Below are 21,545 nucleotides of genomic sequence, written 5' to 3' on the forward strand. Positions count from 1 at the left end.
GCCATCCTTATCTGATCTGGCCAATGTGACTCCAGACCCACAGCAATATGATTGACTTTTAACTTCCCTCTGAAATGGCCCAGAAAGCCACTCAGTTGTTGAGGGTAATTAGGAATGGGCAACAAATGCTGGCCTTGCCAGTGATGTCCACATCCCAAGAAAAGAATAAGAAAAAAAAATTATGACTGGATATCAAATTTTCTTTCTTCACTCCTGTGCAGAGCCTATGTTGAAGGCATTGTATAAATGCAAGTTATGTGAAAGGCAAGCTGAAAATCTAATGGTTGGATGTATCTGTAAAGAATAAAGACAGGTCGGTGACACTTGGGATTTATAGCCCTTTGTCAGAACTAGCTGAATCACATTTCAGGTGTCCAATTCGTAACTGTTTCATCTGTACAGGTTCTGGCTGACTTGCTTTTATATTATTTGCAGTTTGTTTTTATTTCATTCACTGTTGTGTAAAGTGATTTTTGATGTGATGAGAGGGATTTTAAATTCAAGCCTTGCCTTTCAGTGTGAAATTTTCATGCATTCTGAAAATTACATGTCAGTATACTAGTTTTACCCCTCTCAACTTGGGTCTTGAGCAGTTTGAACTGGATTAGACCAGGTTGATTGATCTGCGTGAGGAATTCATCGCACAAAATGCATATCTCTCAATCATGAAGCATGTTTGTTAAGTGTATAGTAGCAAAACATTAAGTCTGCTTGGTGCCGGCATTGTTTACATGGTGTCGTACCCTGAATGGATTTTTACTGCTGTCGAGCTGTTAATGGAGGGCTCGAGTCCTGCCACTAGATGGTGAAATTGCATCATGACGATCTAGTGACATTAAATGGTAGAAATTGTGTACTACAGGTGACTTGCACACAACACTGGACCTTTAGATTGCTGTTGTTATCTAGTACAAATCATTAGTGTAGATTGTAAACGCTCATGCTGGGATGTAACGTGTGTGTTTCTGTCTGATTTATTTCATAGAAATAAATTTTAAATTAATCACAGAATCACAATTGTTACAGCGCAGAAAGAGGCCATTCGGCTTATTGTATCTGCACCAGCTCTCCGAATGAGCAGTTCACCTAATGCCACTCCCCCGCCTTCTCCCCGTAACCCTGCACATTCTTCCTTTTCATATAAATGTCTAATTCCCTTTTGAATGCCTCGATTGAACCTGCCTGCACCAGGCTCTCTGGCAGTGTATTCCAGACCGTAACCACTCGCTGTGTGAAAACATTTTTCCTCGTGTTCCTTTAGCTTCTTTTACCAATTCCTTTAAATCTGTGCCCTCTCGTTCTTGATCCTTTCATGAGTGGGAACAGTTTATCCTTATCTACTCTGTCCAGACCCCTCATGATTTTGAATACCTCTATCAAATCTCCTCTCAGCCTTCTCTTCTCCAAGGAAAACAGTCCCAACTTCTCCAATCTGTCTTCATAACTGAAGTTCCTCATCCCTGGAATCATTCTCGTGAATCTTTTCTGCACCCTCTCTAATTCCATTCTTGAATCATATTTGAGTCTGTGGATAGGTTTGTGAAAGTCTACGTAAAGCACAGAGGTATTGGCCATTAGCAGGTCACACTTTTCTGGTCACATTGAGGCATTCAGTTGAAGGATAAATCCAACTTATAGTAATATTCCATTAAAGGCGTATATAGCACACTTTTCATTGCATCTAAGTTTCAGTAATTGGGTTACAGATTCTAAATGGGGCACAATCACATAATTTTTTTAATAACCTGTGATACTGAGCAGTCTGCTATAAACATGCATGCTAGTTGGATTAGCAGTGATCGATGGAACTCAGACACTTTCACTCTGTGCCCTGGGTCTTGTTTTCGGTGGTCTGCTCTGCAACACATGTTTCTTTTGTCTAACGCTCTTGTCGGATTTTATGACCCAAATAGTTGATGCAACTTTCATCCTACCGCACATTGCAGAATGCAAAATCTGACTGCACTCCTGAAAATTCCAGTTATGGGATGTTTGAGTGCAGTGCGATTCTCTGCTATTGCAAACCTGTGCTCACGTCAGAGTTTTGGGCATGGTGTTTATAGAGATGTCAACATATTGGTTGTGAAATTGATAATGTGCAGATTAAAGAAGTCTTTTAGTTGCTGAAATCTGAAAGAATGGTAAAAAATAAAGTGCTCTCTATTTAGACTCATTCAAGCTTGCCATAATGTCACATGTACATTGTTGAAGGTGAGTGACGTTTCTAATTGTTAAACAGCTGGTATTAAGAAACAGTGATTCAGAAAGCATTACCGCTGATCTAAGTAGACAGACTTAATTAACGCATGACCTTTATGATGCTCAATTGAATGTGTCTTGTTTTCGTCTGAATCAGAAATTAGTTGTAGATCTCCTTGGCCTTCCTGCTAAATTCTAATCGTACTTGTGCCTCAACCAGTTTCTGCTGCTTTTGAAGGAAAGCATCAAATAATGTAACACAATAATTATTCATTTTGGCATTTTGTCACCAAGACAGGAGAGTTCACTGGGAATGGCGCATTTCTGTGAATCAGTGGCAGCGTTAACTACTGCCATTTCAGATATGCTATTAAACCCCGCAGAACCTCATTACTTTATCATTGTTATTTTAACTAAAGTACCTCAGTTCATTGTAATGGTGAATTCTAAGGGCCTGGCTTTGCTGCTGAAGATCTGCAAACACTTGCACTGTGGGTTGTTTTGCATTTCACAGTGCTGCAGGTTCCAGAATGTTGGCAGCCTTCCCGTTGTGTGTTCTTTTGAGATTTCCGGCCATTGTGTAAACAGTGCAGTAAGAGAAACAAGCCATCTGGTCCCAGAAGTGATCGGAGACTGTCAAATTTTCATTAGCAAGATTTTTTTTTAAAGTTAACTCTTTAAACGTTGCTTTTTTTATATATATGTTCTGTAGCTTTCAAAGAGCACTAATCTTTTGTTGTCTCAAGTCACCTTGATATCTACTCATGGGTATCAATTCAAGTGGAAGGCAGAAACCAATTTGTTCCAGCCCTCTTTAGTGTGCAGCAGAGGTCATTGCACCTTTGTGAGGGAAGAATAGATAAACATTTGAAAGAGGAAAGTACATAGCTATGTGGGGAGAGTAGGGCAGTGGGAATAGTTTTGGATTGCTTCAGCAAGCAGATGACATGTTCGCAATAGATTGAATGGTCTCCTTCTGTGCTGTAAATGATTAGGGTTCTGATTGAATTTAGGAGATTGGCTTGCGGGGCCGATATGGGGCACAGTGCATTAATGGCAGCCGTACAGAGTTTGCAAAATGGTATTAGATCCAGAATCCTGCACGTTTTGCAAGACCGCAGCACACCTCAAAGTGATATCATTGCAACCCATAAACATTACTCTTCTGTCATTGGAATGTTTTGGATAATGAGAAATATTGTCAAATTGCGCCGTTAAGAGTCGAACTTTTCATTTTACAAATGAAACTAAATCTGCTCTTGATTAAATATATGTAATTACGTCTTTATATGCATTAATCTCTTCAGCCATATGTTTTATTAATGGATCATGGGTCTAAACCCAGAGTGTCAAAACCGCTGGCCTGTCCTGTGAACCTTGGCTATATGGCCAGTGCCAAAGTCACTCTAAGCTTGTAAAAACTGCACATCCAGTAACGCGACTGTTTACTGTTTTATTATTGTTTGGCAGTCAGTGTGTTATCATCAGCAATGTGTGACTGATTCCTTTGATCAAATTACATGACGAGGTTTTTTCTTTTTAAAAAAAACCTCAAGCAATTTCAAGGCGACAATCTTGTGTTTCAGTTAACTACTTAAAGCATGGTTTCACTCTTGGGGCTTGACATTATCTAATCACCTTGATGAGAATGCTGCTTTGTAATTGCTCACAGTCCTGAAACACATTCTGTCTGAAACAGCGGCTTTGTGATCTTTTTCTCTTTTATAAGACAACTTTTTGGTCCTGAGTCAGCTATAAGGAGTGCTTCAGTATCCCCTGGGTTAGGGGCGGGAAAATTAGCCAGCGTTCCTGCTCATTCATTGGGCTAAGGCATTGGTGATGCCCTCTGAGGTGAGATGCATTGCTAACACTTATTCCAGACTTGCACACAAACGACGACTGGTTCCGTAAGGTGTCTGTAAGAGTGCCTGCCTCTGGAACTATGTCCCAACAGGTTCTTGTCTTCACTGGCCCTTCCCATCACGTAGGATGTTCTAGCTGATCTTACCACAGTTACTATTGTATCCTGATGTGGGAGGTTAAAGTCACTTTTCTCCAAAGAAAAGTGAAAAATAATGCAAGGGACTAACTGCTCTATTTTTATAGGTAGCCTTTCAATTGCAGTGTGGAGTCTGTGGTAACCCAGCTTTCTATTTAATATTTCCTCACTGCCCATTAATGGAGAGCGAGGGGAGGGTAGGGGAAAAGGCTTAACCTCAAGCCAAAAGACTTGCAGGTTGATAGGTAAATTGGCCATTATAAATTGTCACTAGTATAGGTAGGTGGTAGGGAAATATAGGGACAGGTGGGGATGTTTGGTAGGAATATGGGATTAGTGTAGGATTAGTATAAATGGGTGGTTGATGTTCGGCACAGACTCGGTGGGCCGAAGGGCCTGTTTCAGTGCTGTATCTCTAATCTAATCTAATCTAAACATTGTAGCCAGGCAAGCCTGAAATAGGGGGCCTAAGGTACATGGAGCAGCTACAAGTCTGAGAAAGACATGCGAGCGAGAAGCTCTGACAGGAGTGCTGTCTGTATCCTTAGACCTGTGTTGCTTTTTGTAACATTGCAGTTATGTAATTAGTCTATTCACATCTGCCTTTGAGAGGTGCAATTGTGTAATGTGGTGATCGCTTTGCATTGTTAGTCTGCTGAGAGTCATTCAGGTAGTTATTTGACAGTAAAAGCTGCATTTTAATGATACTTCAGTAGTTAAGGCAAGTGGAGCAGTGTAAATTTGGGTTTCTATTAGCCTTGCAGTAAAGTAGGGTTGTTCTGTGCATATTCTGCCTGTCTCTCCCAAGGCTCAATAAGTGATTTACAAGTGTGCTTTAAAACTGCAAGTTGTTTAACTCCGGTTGCAGGAAGCTATGGTCCATGTGCTGTCTCTTGATCTTTATGCTGCTAAGCACAGCTCTGATATTGCAGTAGGAGAATTATAGACCCATCAAAACCTGGGTCTGCAATTCTGCCCTGGGGACAAGAGTCGGATGGGTTAGTCACGATACAAGTCAAGGCATTCAGACTATCAGTCTCCTAGAAGCCAACCTAAAGGAGCATTAGTAGCAATGCAGCTTCTGAGAGATTTTGGGGAGGAGGGAGGGGGAATGTCTCCTCCGAAAGAAATCTGATTCCTGCGTCCTTTCAGAGCTAACCTGCTCCACATTTTGAAGGATCGGTGAATGTTGAGTGTGTTTTGCACGTTTAAAGGATGGGGCCACAAAGGTCAGCGACAGCTATCTGTAGTTTGGAGACACTGTGAAAAGGGACAGCTTGCAGTTTCCTGTTTATTTAGACTTTATAAAGTTAACAATACTGGGAAAAAGTGGCGTGAAGTTGCACCAGCTCAGGAACTAGATTGGTCGGGAGTGGGGAGGAGATGATATGTGGTTTGTAAGTAGGCTTGGGAACTGGGCTGAGGGGTAAGTTGGGGTATCATCCTTGGCACGCCCTAGTAAGGGGAGGTCCTTGAAATTGAAGACTACAAGTCTATAAATTCTGTGATTCTTTCTAACTTTGTTTAGTGTAACCAGTTTTTACCACTGGACACGCTTGATATTTTGCTTATGTATTTTGTATGCAAGATCCTCCAATGAATTGAAATTTCCTGATTTTAATCTTGAGGGTTGATCATCTTGATGATTTATTAAAAACCAGAATAAGTTCCAAGCCATTTATTTTTCTCCTAGATGAACATTTTTTCTTCAGATGGGGTTAGAATTGGGAGGCATCGAACCAGCTGTATCAAACTGATCGGCAGACTATGGTGGAAGTTCTACGTTCTAATAGTTTCTTTGGCTTCTCTTTTCCCTCCTTCCACAGCCTAATGGTTGGGTACAGTCCCACCTCGGATCCTAGCATGATGCAACCCATCGTGCCTGTGCCAATTCTTTGGTAGAGCTTTCCAACTAGTCTCACTCCTCCCAACTCTTTCCCATAGCCCTACAAATATTTCCTCTTTAAGTATTTAATTCCGTTTTGAAAGTTACTACTGAATCTGCTTCCAGCGCCCTTTCAGGCAGCGAATTGTAGATCACAATAACTCGCTGTGTGTATAAAAAAAAAAAAAACCCCCAAAAAAACCTGGTTCTTTTGCCAATAAACTTAAATCTTTGTCCTTTGTTTACTACCCCTTCTGCTCTGAGGAGCACAAACCCAGCTTCTCCAGTCTCTCCACATAACTGAAGTCCCTCATCCCTGGTACTATTCTAGTAAATCTCTTCTGCACTCGAAGGCCTTGACATCCTGTACCAGAACTGACTAACTGTCCAGACTAGGAAAAAAAATGTTGATGATGTTAACTGTAAGGGTGTCACAGCTGAGCACGATTCTGTTCTCTCCCAACATCCATTCGTTATTGCAATTGCCATTAGCAGAACCATGCTTTTTTTGCCCTTCCTTGGCATGGCAGCCATTTTGCGTAAGACCTCGCAACAGCAGAGAGAAAAATAGCCAGTTAATCTGTGTTTGGTGTTGGTGAGGGACTAATGTTGGTTAGAATGCCTGAAATACTCCTGACTTGTCTCAGACTCCTGTAATGGGGCTTCCTTCAGACTCAGAGGTACCATTAATACGAAATGTATTGGACAGCAAGGGAAAGTTCCTGTGCTAATCAGCACTCCAGAGAGGGGGGAAAACTCTCTCTCCCTCTCTCTGCCCCCTCCCCCACTCTCCCTCCTCTCTTTTCCCCCCCTACCTCTGTGGAAAGCTTTTACTTGATCAAGCTTGAAGTCAGCAAGTCCCAGGTCTTGTGAAGAATGGATGCAGGTCATAGAATTGTTTTCCCAAGGATATATCAAATAATTTACTGTTTTCAGTCCTTGTATTGTGGCATTCCACTGCCTGAAATGACTGTGTCTGCTTCCACATGTTTCTGTCTGGCAGGAAATTTTTTGTACCCATAACAGGAACTTTGAAATCCATTTACTAACGATCCACTGGGCTTTTGCTTGAGGAAAGGAGAAAGAACTGCAAGACGGAGGCATCTCTCCTTGAAGAACAATACAGCTGAGGTGCTGGGCATAAATACTCGACTAAGTGACAGGATTATTAACTGTCTGGGTGCATTGTCTTAGTGTGAATGGAGGGTCACAGTCCCATAACCTCACAAGTTGTGGAGCATGCAGATAAGATTTCAGTGGATCAAAGAAGAAAAATAACAGGTTTACGCTGCTGAGCCAGTGCATTCATTCAGATCAAAAATAACACAGCAGCTCACAAATTGCTGAGCTAGCTCAATTGAGCTGATTTAGGCTCAGTGCCTAGATTCGAGAAGGGAGAAAACGGGTAGTGGTTCCACTCCTGGTTGCTGGCCAGTGATCTCTCTCTTTAATTTGTGCTTGGGGTTTGGGCATTGCTGACATTTATTGCCCATCCCAAATTACCCTGTGATGGTGCGTCTTCGTAAACTGCAGTTCTTATGGTAGTGGTGTTGGGTAGAGGATTTTAACCCAGGGACCAGGAAAAAGTAGTGATATAAGTCGCAGTCAGAATGGTGCGAGACCTGAAGATGATGACATTTCCACAATTTTGCTGTTGTCCTCCTCCATGGTAGAGGTCAGGGGCCTGGGCTGTGCTGTTGGCTTAAGCTTGGCGAGTTGTTCCAGTGCATGCTGTAGATAGTTCATGCTCCAGCCACTGTGCGCTAGTGGTTAAGGGGATATTTATTGAATTCAGTAGTGGGTTGGTATCTCGTCACACTCCTGACTTGAACTTTATAAATGTTGGAGAGCTATCCAGAGGGAAGCTACCTTTTACACGGTACCCAGCTTCTGCCCTGCTGCTGTAGCCACTGTGTTGATCTGGCGAGTCTAGTTAAGCTTCTGCTGATTGGTGACCCCCAGGATGTTGATGGTGGAGGTGATGGTGATGCCATTGAAGTTCAGGGCAGGGTGTTTGAGTTTCTCTTGTTGGACATTGTCCATTTCTGGCAGTTGGGTGGCATGAATGTGACTTGTCCAAGTCTGGGGCCTGTTGTAGGTGGAAGACTCTTTAAAAAGGGGGTCTTGCTTCCCTCTAAGGTCCTGACCCCGTACTGAGTGTCAATTGCATGAAACAGACTTTGGATACAATTTCCACTTTATGTGGAACACCTTTATTAACTCACCTTGCAATATTATATACTTAGACCACCAGGTGCTTAGTAGAGCTGCGTACAGGAGCTCGTTCCCGGATGGTCAGGTCCGCTGAACAACTTCCTGTGACTGACCAAGTCATGTTTCCTGGCTCCAGCAACAATGTCCTTGTGAGCTGTGGCTTTATACCCCTTTCTGACCATGGCCCCTTGATGTATAAGGTAATGTTTTGAATTCAGTCATCCGATTGGGTTTCAGTGCCTTAACAATCCCACCCTGGCTATGCAAGACCACCTGCATGTGGTCAGATCCTGCTCTCAGCAAGGGGTGTTCTTGGATGCATACCACCCATGGATGTGATATCTTCATCTTGATAAGGCAAGAAGGAAACCTTTCACATCTATTTCACAAAGGCCATTATCCATGAATGTGGTCGTAGACAGGCTGTTTGATGTTGTAACAGCCCAGGCTACCACATCAGTAGCATGTCCTGACTTACCTGTGTTTTTATGTGGGGGGGTCCTTGTTCAGTTACATAGACTTTTTTAAAAAAAAAATAAAAGACAAATATGAACCCCCGCAATGATGTCTTCAGTCAGAATTCTACTCCCTCTTTCCCGATGTCCTTCGCTTCCACGTTTTTACCACAGGGTGAGCTCCACATGCTGGTCCACACCACAGTAGGCTACATTTTACTTATGAACAGAAATGCAGGAGATATTAGCAAATGCCTCACAGCATAACAAAAATACAATAGTTATCCGAATGTCTTACATAGGTTAGTGCGGGTTGCTTCATTATCGGTGGAGTTGTACCCTGTAAAATAGTTAGTCAATAGCTGTACCTTTGGTAGAAGTTATTTATGAAGCAGCTGAAGATGGTTGAGATGTAGGCAGTGTTCTGAAGAACTCCAAAAGCAGCGTCCTGGAGCCGAAGTGATTGTCCTCCGACAACTATGACAATCTTCCTGTGTGTCTGTTATGACTCTGCCCCCTGGGGTGTTTCCCTTTGACCCTCCGATTAACCTTACCAGAACTTGCTTAGCTCTTGCTCCTCCTGGTCACACCCTGCTCTGCTGCACGCCTTTTATCCCCCTCTGACCTCGCTCCTTTCGGAGTGGAACAAACTTGATTGCTCTTTGAAAGAGTCAATGTGTGCTGTACACTTTTATTCTGTGTTTTGGCAAAAGTCGTTGTATTAATGGGATTGTTCACCTGTTCTGTCCAGGTGTTTGTTGGAATCCACCAGATTCCAGTATTTATAATAAATCTTGTTCCAGGCTTCATTGCTACTGTGTTTTCACAAGGACCTTGTGCAGTCCTCTGTGAATGTAGTCTGAATATGACGGGTCTGATCCTTATCTGCAGTGTCATGAAATTTGAACTCGAGCCACAGATTAATCAATTGACTGTTGAATTCATAAGGAGTTGGATGGTTTCCGATGTACTATTCTGTTGGTGTGCACCATCTGTTTCCTCAATGGTCTCCCATGTGCTCATTTCTCGCAGTAAGTTGCAGACCTCTGCTGATATTGTTTTTCCCTCTCCGTTAAACACAGTTGAACTAAAAATAAAATGTGTCCCCAGAATTTGGTCAACAGCAAACTGGCATGCAGATCACACTACCCCCCCCACCCCCGTCCCCAACCTGCCAAGAATGAGGCATATTGATTTGGTCATATGAACACTGATTTTAAACTGTTGCTGGAGCGAGGAAATGACTTGTTAAACAGCCATGACTGGAAAGAACATTTGCATACTAACAGACAGTACTTGGAGGGACAAAGGGGCTGTACCCTGCTCCGATTTAACCCACAATGGACTTTGAGCACCAGGTATTGTGTGCAAGAAGAGACATTCCAGGGTTAGCTAAGACAAGAGAATCCACAAACCGACGTGGTCAGACCAGTTAGTCACATGACTAACCTGCTTGGCAACCTGGGTTTTTTCTGAATTGTACAAAGAGTTTGAACTCTCAAAGACTGTTTGCTCCTGGAGTGAGAAGACCTCACCTGTCTGCTTCCATCTCTCTCTCTCAAAGCTCTGGACCCACTGCGGACACATGAACTTCAAGAGAGAAAAGTGTCTTATATCGAACAAGGTTTAAGATGAATACTGGGCCCCAACGAAAAGCAAGACCTAGCTACAATCAAGGACTTTACAGTGAGCTCAAAGAACAGTAACCAAAACCATCTTCAGATATTGCCTCAAACTTTTCAACTTTCTTTATTTTTTTTTGTCTCTATATATCTGCATGTGTGTATCGCGTATACATACTAGCGTGGGTGGGTTGTGTATCCATAGGCATTAACCGAATTAGAGTTTAAGTTTAATAAATTTCAACCGTTTTTCTTTAAACCTAAGAAAACCTGTTTGGCTAGTTTCTTTACCTTATAATTGGAAGTTAGTGAACAAAGATTCACCAAGGGGGAGCTAAAAAAAAAACGGTGTTTTTAAAAAATTAAACCCTGTTTAGGTAAGACCAGGTGAAAGCTGAGAGGGAACCGTAGACCTCTTTCTCACCTGGTCGTAACACCATCACACACCAGTTTTGTGAATTCCAAAATTAAGGATGTACACAAATGTAAAACAAAAATGTAATTTACTTTATTTCCAACAGGGTCTCAAAGTTCCTTTTGTTGAGATTTTTAATTTTGGCATAACAGTTAGAGAAAGAAACTCTGGGCAAATGAATGAAATATGGAAAGGAAGAAAAAGTGATTGTAGTTTTTGTACAGTTAGGAAAGCAGGACAAAATCAACCAACTGAAAAGGGGTCAAAATGTCAAGATAAGAATGTTAAAGATGCTTTGGAAAGTCCCTGAATTCTTCTCTTATTTTCACAGCATGCATTCATGTACGTAATGAGTTTCATGCTGTGTGTGTATATCAGGGAGGAAAGAATGATAAATAATATACATTTCAATCAAGGCCACTAGGTTGTGAATAGAATTGGAAAATATATTCACAAACACTGGTTGAAAATCCCAGAATTTCATGCAGTAAAAACCAAGTTTGACTTGGTTACAATGAACCAATGACAATTTCTGTTCTCTGTTGCCCTTCTCCTTCCCTCCGCACTGCCCTGCAAGGAATGGCTTTCTGGTTGACTGATTCTTAGATCTCAAGCAATATTTAGCACTGTGAAGCTTCCTTTGTTTCTGAAGGTCCTGCATAGCTCAGCTTGGAAATCCCCTTTTGAAATAGATGGAGCCCATACTAGAACAGATGTTGGACAAATAAACTTGTTAAATTTAAGACAGTTAGTCTTCCAGGTGTTAATGTCATGCAGGTGTTGATATGACTGGGATATGTGCTGTATTCTGTAAACCTTGACCGGCAAGAGTGGACTGTCTGGGACAAGAAGAACACTGGTCCTTCACATACTGAAATACATTTTTCAATTGCTCAGTTATACTACTTCAAAATCCACTGCTCTCCACGTCAGTGACCAAGCTAGACATGCATTGTGTAAGAAGATGTACCTTCCAAAGCCATCTGTCTTCCTCTCCCCTTTCCCCTCCCCCCACTTAGTAAATTTTGTAATATTTATTTTGGAAGGATCCCTCTAAACCAGATTGCTTGTGATTGCAAGCATTACTACTTTTTCAACTACATTAAGCTTGTGACAATATGAAGCATCCTTTCCTGATGTGTATTTTTCTGGTCTAGAAATGTGTTCACTTGGTACTGAATATGTTGCTGAATGTTGAAATGAATGTTGTTGGGTTTTTTCTATTACCTTTCTTTTGGGATGGGTTCCTAACTGTTGCTGGTGATATTTCTACATTCTCCACCATTTTATCTAAAGTGAGCTCAGTACATCTTGTAAAGTAGGAATTTTGAGTCTGGCCTTATTTGTGCAGTTGCCTCAGTTGTAAATGTGTGAGGACGTGTGATGTGATGTAAGAGCCAGGAAGGAAACCATGCTAAGCATCCAGTTCATTGTAAGGAAGAAGTAGAGGAGAGAGAAGATGATTATCAATAATTAATCCTGTTGAAGGGCAGAGGGCTGAGGTTTTTTCTCTTTACAGACAGGCTGACCTCTGCATTTCCAGTATTCTGCTTTTAATAAATCTTTAATTTCCTCTTTAACTCGGAAACTAAAATATTCACATTTTGTGATCCTAAATTAGTGCAGTGAGGGCTGAAAAATCTTTCGAAGAAGCTTGGATTTCTTTATAATGGAAAGCTCAGCTCAGGAACTGTTTTTTTGACTCCTACATCATGACTTGGGGTCATGGGCTGCCATTTGTAGAGGATGATCTTTACTTGCTGTAATTTGCTTTAAAAAAAATATTTTGCATTGTTTGCCCTTTCACTCCCATCCGCATAAATTCCCAATTTTATTCTGTAGGCACTAAACTAGGTCCAATGACTTATCAGTAAGGATTAATATATTTTAAGGGTTCTTCAATGCTAATTAGTGATTGTAATTTATTCACTCTTACAGGTCTGCCTGACTTGCTGCCCGCTTGATGTGATGGTCCGAATTGATCAGTTCTGTCGAACACGCAACATAAAATTTTTTGCTGGTGATGTCTTCGGTTACCACGGTTATATGTTTTCCAATTTAGGAGAGCATGAATTTGTTGAGTAAGTTTAAATGATTCAGTTGCTTTTTCCACAAACATACCTCGATATAGTCTCCACTGGTTTTCTTGGGTGCAATGGTAAAGTATTTGTTCCCCTCACCCCATTCCCCACTGAAAACATTATTTGTAGCTAAAATCACAATGACGCCCTGCATGACTGTTGTGCATTATCGTCAACCGCCTCCTCGTCCTCTCTGCCGCTTTTGACGTGGTGGACCATATCATCCTCCAGAGCCCCTCCTCCATCATCCAGCTCACTGAGATTGTCCTCACTTTGTTCCACTCTTATCTTGATCGTAGCCAGAGTGTGTCCAACAGTGGCTTCTCTTCATACCACACCACCACAACCCCCGCTGGACCAGAGCGCCCCCCCCCCCCCAGGATGAGTTTCAGTTGAGCTTTGCTCTTGAAATGTCTTTCATCAAAGACTACTCACCAAGGGAACTGCTGGCAAATCTGAGACATAACCCCTATTTCCTGGGCAATATCCAATTGGTTTTGTACAATGAAGCAATGAGTGTCTTGTGAGAGATGTAAATATGTTAGTGCATTAAAGCATTGAAAATGTAACCAGCAGCTGATTTTCATCTCCATTTAAATATTCTTCAGAGAGAAGCAAAAGGTGGTAAAGGTTGGACCGGGTGAAGAAGATGGGCCAAAAGCTAAAAAAGTGAAGATTGATCCAAATGAAACGACTTTGATCAAAAAGGTATGTAAATCAGTAGTATCTTGTTACTAAAACAATGGTGCAATTTAGACCCTTTAGAAATAAGGGTAAGATGGATATTTAGCCAGATTTGGAAGGAATAGAGTCAAGATGCTTCTGATTATTTTGTTTGCTGTATTGATTTGTGTTGAAGTCTGGAGACATATCCATCACTTCAGGTATCACGCACACAAAAATTCTGTTCTGCACTCTTTTTTTAAAGTATATTTAAGAAAGAAGTTCCTGCTTACGGGGGAAAGTTTTTCTGGAGTTGGATTTCTTTTTTTTTAAAAAAACAGAAAATCAGTCATTTCCATTGGTTTCTACTGGCCTCTAGATCTCAGGATCAACTGAAGAATAATTAACTTTGAATTGACCTCAAGGCACAGCAGTTTGACGATTGCAGTTTATGGACTCACAGGTTGCACACAGCTGTACTTTGCTGGCAGAATAGTTTGTTGTGCTCTTGTCCTGAAATACAGTATCCTCTCTCATGCCGTGAGCAAAGCCACTGAGAGATCAGCTCGAGTACATAAATTGGTTAAAAAATTTTCTTGTAACATGGGTGAAATACAAACCAATTTCTCCATTGTCTATTTTGCCCTAACATACGCATGACAGTTTGACACAGGCAGTAGTTGGCTCAAATTTTGTAATATAAAAGCAGTGTAAATCTTTGAAAGCAGCTTGAGATGATTAATAAGCATCTCTCATCGCTCTTTAATCTGTTACAACCTTGTTACGACATGCCACATGCAGCAATACTTGGCTGATTCTGGCCTTCCCCAATTTGCTGATCTCTGGATCAGTATCCAGGACAGGAAAGGCTGCTGATACGCATTATTTCCTTTGAAGGGACTTACTGTGACGAGAACTGTTGCTGGTCTAATCTGATAGAGGCTCCCTGCTAAGTATTGTGGACTGAAATGTTAAGTGTCCGTGGGAGAGAATTACAATATCTCCTGCAAGGTGTTTGTGATCTATCTTCCTAATTACCAGAAATATTGTACATTTTATAGTGATGTTCACCTCCCACTCCCAGACTCTCAAATATACGCATGTCGTTACCGTCAACTTTAATATCATAAAGTGTTCAGAAAAGTTTACTAAAACTCAGTTGGACACATCAGACCCTTATACTGAACATTCAGATTTAAGAGCAGTGCAGATAGATTTGTCTGTCCTGAAAATCATTGATTTTCATTTAAAATGACAATGTAAATGCAAATCCTTTTCTTACCGTTGGAGCACCAAATCTGTACAATTGTGTTCCTTTTTTTTGTCTGTTTTTCAAATTTCTTTTAAACCAAGGTGCTATTTTGCTATCCACAGAATAATTTACTTGCATATCTTTTTAATAGACCACACTGTTGTTGTATTTTGGCATTGTTGAATCAGAATCACCCAGAGTATGCAGTTTACTGTAGTTGCTCCAGTTAATTTTCACTAATTTAACTTTAAAAAGTTGCTCTTGTATATAGTTTCATACAGAGAAGTAAGGTAATGGCCCCTTTTTGCCTCACTGTCAACATTATTAAGATGGATGAAAGAATGTAATCGCTTTCTATGAATGATCACTGAAATTTGTGCACACAGTACTGCCATTCCAGCTGGGATTTAGCGACTGATGTAGCATTTACTGATTACAAATGTTAAAATGCTAAACAATATTTTAAAAAAGGAAAGAATTTTGGGCACATTTTCCTCTGGTAGCTCTTAAATTTATTCTGTCACGTATACAGAGTATGTTGTTCTCATTATACAGCCTTGACATTTTTTTGTGAAATGTTTATCAACAGTTATGGCAAATTATCAGATCCACTCTTTGCATAAGAGGACTGTGTAGCTTCACTACTGATCACGATCATCAGTACACTCCAGTTCTCAAATTTATGAACCCTTCTTTGATTATAGCAGTGGTGCCATATCTTTATAGGTGTAAAGATGGTCAGAATCACTGCTGTTTGTATGCATTTAGGTTTTCAGAAAAGTACTCGTCTAACACAATTGTTTCAGAAGCACTTTCTGGTGAAGAGAGAATTGAGGGTTGGAGTTGAACCAGGCCAACAGAGGGCAGCTTTGTTTTAAAATCCTGTCTGTTAGCCTGCGGAAGCTGGATTTTTACAATGCAATTATTATAGATAGTATTCTGAACATGACCCTTAAAAGTTGAAAATTTTAATGCCTATTTAATAAGTGCTTCCTGTAATCTATCAATGCACGGTGCTTAGATTTGCATTTGACTGGCAAAGTTGAGAGCAGGAACAGCAGTGATAAAGAGTGATTGTGTTCAACTTAATTAGTTGTCTGAAGATGTTGCTTCTGATCTCTGTGCAAAAGTTGTGTTTGTGACTTTGTTTCTGGCTGTTGGCTGCCCTCTCCTTAGAAACAAAATTAAAACAGAGCTTGACTAAATTGTTGGCTGGAGGCTACCATTTACATTTGGCAATCTAAGGCACTTCAGCAGTATAAAGAGCTTGATGGGGGTACTCCCTCTGTGATGGCTGTATGGCGATTTCTGATTCTTTGTCTCTTTAGCTTGGTGTTTTTAGAAATTTCAGGTAAAAGGGCAGTGTTGTCTCTTAAAGTAATTGCTGGCTGTTAATTAGGGCTGATAAGATAAGTACTAGACAGCAGTATTATAGGCATTGTAAAGGACTGGTGTGCAATGGCCTTCCACAGTAACAAGCACTTGGGGAAAATCCCATCTCTTGTGTGTTCTGAGATTAATGGGATCTAGGAGACCTGGCATCTTTTGTCAGGGAATGCTGAATGCACTCTGGAATTCCCCTACTATTCCAGTGCTGACCACCCCCATTCGCTTATAATTAACACCAGCTGAATGCAGATTTGTTACAGTTGCTGTGCAAGTTACAGATGCCTAAGTCTTTCAAGCAGTTAGAATTCTCAAATTTTGGCAAACAATTGTCAGGAGTCTTAAAATTTCAAATCTTTTGCCATCCATAATTGTGCCCAAAATCTTTTCAGCCTTGTGCAGATTCACTGGAGTTCCTCCCCAAGTCTACAACAAATGTTAATTGATTTTGTTTGCTTTTTATGCTCCCTCAACTGTGAACATCACATCACGCAATTGCGTCATGGCATGTTGATTGCCAAACCTCTCTCAGCCTCCTTTTCTGAATTCAGTATTTCAATATTTAATCATAATGCCCGAAGGAAATTGACCTTTTTAAAAAGTATCTGCGTGAGATATACTGCACTTGTATAATATTGCTTCACATCAAGATGGTGCTGCAAAACTGCTGCAGTGCGTAAGCAGTTGAATGCCAACCTATAGATCATACATTTGACTGATGGAGCTAGCTCATTGTACTCACTTTGACTCATCATAGTCAATTAACTAATGCTCGGTGAGCTCCGTATGAAAGCGAAGCAAGGATCCCTTTCTCTCAGAAGCTGGTGAATAGGAGGCAGATGTTGGTGATTTAATTGTCTCTGCATTATGCATCCTTAGCTCTCTGGTGTCTAGTTCCTCTGTAGACAAGGTTTCTCTTATCAAAGCTTGGCTTTAAGAATTACTGAATTTTATGACAAAGCGGAAGGCCATTCAGCCCATCATGTCTGCCAGGTCTCTGAAAAGGCTGCCCACTTGAACCTGATAGACTTTTGTTTTATGTAATATTTACTGCCTTCCTTTTTGAAAGTTATTATGGATTCTGCTTCCATCACGCTTTCTGATGGGGTATTCCCTGGCCTACCCTTCTGCATAAGAAAAATGTGTCTAATCTTTTTATTTCTCTTTCCCCGCCAGGAGATGCACTGTGACATCAGCTTCCCATATCAATAAAACCAACCACACACTTTTTTTTTTTTCCCCCCCTCCCCCCAAATAGGGTTTGAGTTTTGCTGTTCTTGCAATAAATTAGATCCATCCTGGCTAATGGCCCCAGGGCTTGGACAATTGGATATGTACTTGAAGAGAATTTGCAGGGCTGCTGAGTGGAACTAATTGGATAACTCTTTCAAAGAGCTTCTGCAGGCTTTCCCTCTGTGCTGTTTGAGTCGAAGACTAGAAAACTGACCCTCATTTGAATTAGTTTGGAATAGAGTGAGTTGTGAAATACCACGAGTTGGTTCAGACTGCTTCTCTACACGTTTTCCAATTCCTGCAGCTTGAGACTTTTCTTTTAAAACCAGTGTGAATTCACTTTGTTTTACAAAAGCACAACTCTCTCTCAAAAATCCTTTCAATGTTTGACCTGCCGGTCCTGACCTGCAGCTCCACTTAACCTCAAAGGCTTGATGATGCCATGCTTTGTCTGAACAAATGTCTTCAGTTCAACACCCTGGAATGAGTCCTCAACAAATCTATTTTACTCTTTTTTTTAAAAAAAAAACGCTCTAGCTTTCCTGAAGGTATTGACTCCTTGCAGGTCACAAGCCCAAGGTCAATAAGGCCACTGGTGACTGAATCAAGACAAATTCTGCTTTTATTGTGCGAGATTTCCAAATTTGTACTGGTGTTTTGAGGATCGCTTTCTGCAGTTTTTTTTGCCTTCTAGAATGGAATGTCAGTGCTTCTGTAATGTACAAAGTGAGCTAACTGGTTAACGGTGATTGAATAAAACAAATGTCATATTGCATTGGCTTCCTGAACTTTCCTGCCACGTTTTGGGAATTGCATTCTATGCTTCCATCAATGCAAAATCAGTCAATGCCTCCTTGAGTAATTAAAATAAAAGTGGGTATTTGACCACAGTGCACATCACAGTCGAACCTGATCCTATGCTCATCTGCAGAACTTGAAGCTAGAAATCTGGCTGTTTCTTCCCTGTCTCCTCAAAGAAAGCGGCATTAAAATCAGTTGTGCTGTCCTCGTACTGGCCTGGCTGAAAGAGCTAAAACAGCACATCAGATTGTAAATCCACCATGAGGCATTCCTAGTCTGTGTGCCTAATCTACTCACTGGACGAACCAGGAGCTGAATTTCACTATTTTAACATTGTCTGCACCATCGTGTAGTGTGAACATGAGTATGTCAATGAAGTGTAATAGTGACGGAATCACATGCTATGTCCACTTGAACTAGTGGTTATGTTACTGAATTAGTAATCCAGAGGTCTGTAAAATAATTCCAAGAGTGTGAGGTTGAAAATTTTAATTCAGTTTTAAAATCTGGATAGTAAAAGATGGTATCTGTCAAACTGTGACCATGAAGCTATTATATTTAATGTCTCATCCAAAAGGAGGCAGTGTGGCACTTCCTCAGTACTACACTGGAGCATTGGTCTAGGTTGCAAGAGTATTTTGCACTCAACACTAGATGAAGTACTGGTGTTACAGGTCTGTTGCTGAATGTGGTAATTTAGGATGTGTGTTTAGAGTGCACAAGAAGTCGATGTTCTCATTGATTTTTCCAATGGTGTATTACTCCCAATATTTTCAGCAAGCTGTGGCAATATTATAGAGTTTACAGCACAGAAACAGGCCCAGTGCGCCTGCGTGACCATCAAGCACCCGTCCAAAACTAATCCCACTTCCCCAAACTTGGCCCGTAGCCTTGTATGTTATGGCGTTTCAAGTGTTCATCTAAATACTACTTAAATGTTGTGAGGGTTCCTGCCTCTACCACCCCTCAGGCAGTGTGTTTCAGGTTCCAACCACCCTCTGGGTGAAAAAGTTATTCCTCAACTCCCCTCTAAACCTCCTGCCACTTACCTTAAATTTATGCCCCCTGGTTATTGACACCTCCACTAAGGGAAAAAGTTTCTTCCTATCTATCCTATCAGTGCCCCTCATAATTTTGTATACCTCAATCAGATCCTCCCTCAGCCTTCTCTACTCCAAGAAAAGTACCCCCAGCCTATCCTCTTCATAGCTGAAATGCTCCAGCCCAGGCAACATGCTGGTGAATCTCCTCTGCACCCTCTCCATTGCAGTCACATCCTTCCTATAGTGTGGTGACCAGAACTGTACACAGTACTCCAGCAGTGGCCTAACTAGCGTTTTATACAGTTCCATCATAACCTCCCTGCTCTTCTATACTGTGCCTCGCTAATAAAGGCAAGTATCCCATATGCCTTCCTAACCACCTTATCTAGCTATGCTGCTGCCTTCAGTGATCTATGGACAAGTACACCAAGTTCCCTCTGTACTCCCTTGGGTTCTACCGTCCATTGTATATTCCCTTGCCTTGTTAGTCCTCCCAAAATGCATCGCCTCACACTTCTCAAGATTAAATTCTGTTTGCCACTGCTTCTCCTATCTTACCAGCCCATCTATATTGTGCTGTAATCTAAGGCTTTCCTCCTCACTATTTACGACACCACCATGTTTATGTTTAGAGATACAGCACTGAAACAGGCCCTTCGGCCCACCGAGTCTGTGCCGACCATCAACCACCCATTTATACTAATCCTACACTAATCCCATATTCCTACCACATCCCCACCTGTCCCTATATATTCCCCTACCACCTACCTATACTAGGGGCAATTTATAATGGCCAATTAACCTATCAACCTGCAAGTCTTTGGCATGTGGGAGGAAACCGGAGCACCCGGAGGAAACCCACGCAGACACAGGGAGAACTTGCAAACTCCGCACAGGCAGTACCCAGAATCGAACCTGGGTCTCTGGAGCTGTGAGGCTGCGGTGCTAACCACTGCGCCACTGTGCCGCCCTTTTTTATCCAATTTTATCATTCTCCGTTTATTCTGCTGTAACTTGAGGTAGTATTGGGTTTTGTTCTGCATCTGTTTGCTTCCTGACTGGGGAGTATATTAATCTACTGGCTGAAAGCAATCAGACCTAGTTGGTGCTGCTTGGTGTAAGGAACTGGGTACTTTTCAGATAAATTCATAGTCCTCAGTGAAAGAATGTCTGGAAATAAACAAAGGGGCAAGACAAAAGGATCATAAAGTTCATGCACTTCCACCCCGCCCCCTTCCCCCACAGAACCCCTGCTAGCTCGGTTGTAGTTTCAATATAATAGTGCAGCAAAATCATCTGCTTAGAAGAGCCCACACAGAAAATTACTTCAGTTAACTTAAACTAAGGTACTGTTGATGCTGCGGGTCTCTGACCTGCTGAACACAGCAAATAAAGCTGACCTTTCACTTACATCAGGGTCTGACCGAAGTATTTTAGAACGCATAAGCTACTGAAAAGGCTTCCACGATCTATCTTTCCATGAAGAAGATGATTGTGAATGATCATGAATTTTACCTGTTAATCTACCCTCCACACTCCAAACAAGTCAGTCCAGTAAGACTTGAGGGTGGTTAGCTTTACCCCAGCCGCTGACCAATGTAGTACTAAACCAGACAGACCATAATGTACTGGATCCCAGCCCTAATTTGTGCTTCATCAGGTCTCCAGAAGGTGAAACAGCTAAATCTACTGTTGCTGGGAAATGTTGTATGTAAAATTTTGTTGTGCAGCCAAATTTTCAATGCGTAGTACCTTTAAAGAAAATCTTTATGTAGTTGCTGTTCTGTGCAGCTTAGCGGAAATATTGCTGCTGGTATTAGGTGGAAAGTAAGTTAGCTTCCAGTACTTTGTCCTGATTGCCCAGTGATGCGTACTGGAAAATGTGTATATAACCAGGCTCAGCTGTGATGCTCTTCACAGTGGAATAGTCTGCTATTAAGCTAATAGTGAATGGTCACTTGGTCAAGAGAAATGAAGAGGAAAAAATGGTGGAGTGGGAGGAACTTGAAAATAACTAATCTTGCATCTTAAATGGCACAGCCAGACTGGTTGCCTTCCTTCACAAATCTTTTCACTGAATCACAGAATAATACAGTGCAGAAGAGGCCCTTCGGCCCATCGAGTCTGCACCGATGCATTAAAGACACCTGACCTGTCTACCTAATCCCATTTGCCAGCACTTGGCCCATAGCCTTGAAAGTTATGATATGCCAAGTGCTCATCCAAGTACTTTTTAAAGGATGTGAGGCAACCCGCCTCTACCACCCTCCCAGGCAGGGCATTCCAGACCGTCACCA

The 21,545-nt window shown here is 41.5% G+C and overlaps 1 protein-coding gene across 3 annotated transcripts in view; it reads left to right on the forward strand.

The window, feature by feature from the left end:
- sae1 (SUMO1 activating enzyme subunit 1) overlaps positions 1 to 21,545 on the forward strand; it is a 103,530-nt gene that overhangs the window by 10,823 nt on the left and 71,162 nt on the right. For all 3 annotated transcript variants that reach the window (XM_068018848.1, XM_068018849.1, XM_068018846.1), the window contains exons 4-5: positions 12,728 to 12,870; positions 13,479 to 13,578. In XM_068018848.1, coding sequence (XP_067874949.1) covers positions 12,728 to 12,870; positions 13,479 to 13,578 — 243 coding nt within the window. The remainder of the gene's footprint in view (positions 1 to 12,727; positions 12,871 to 13,478; positions 13,579 to 21,545) is intronic.

Source organism: Heterodontus francisci, chromosome 40, assembly GCF_036365525.1.
Source record: "Heterodontus francisci isolate sHetFra1 chromosome 40, sHetFra1.hap1, whole genome shotgun sequence".
NCBI classification, from domain to species: Eukaryota; Metazoa; Chordata; class Chondrichthyes; order Heterodontiformes; family Heterodontidae; genus Heterodontus; species Heterodontus francisci.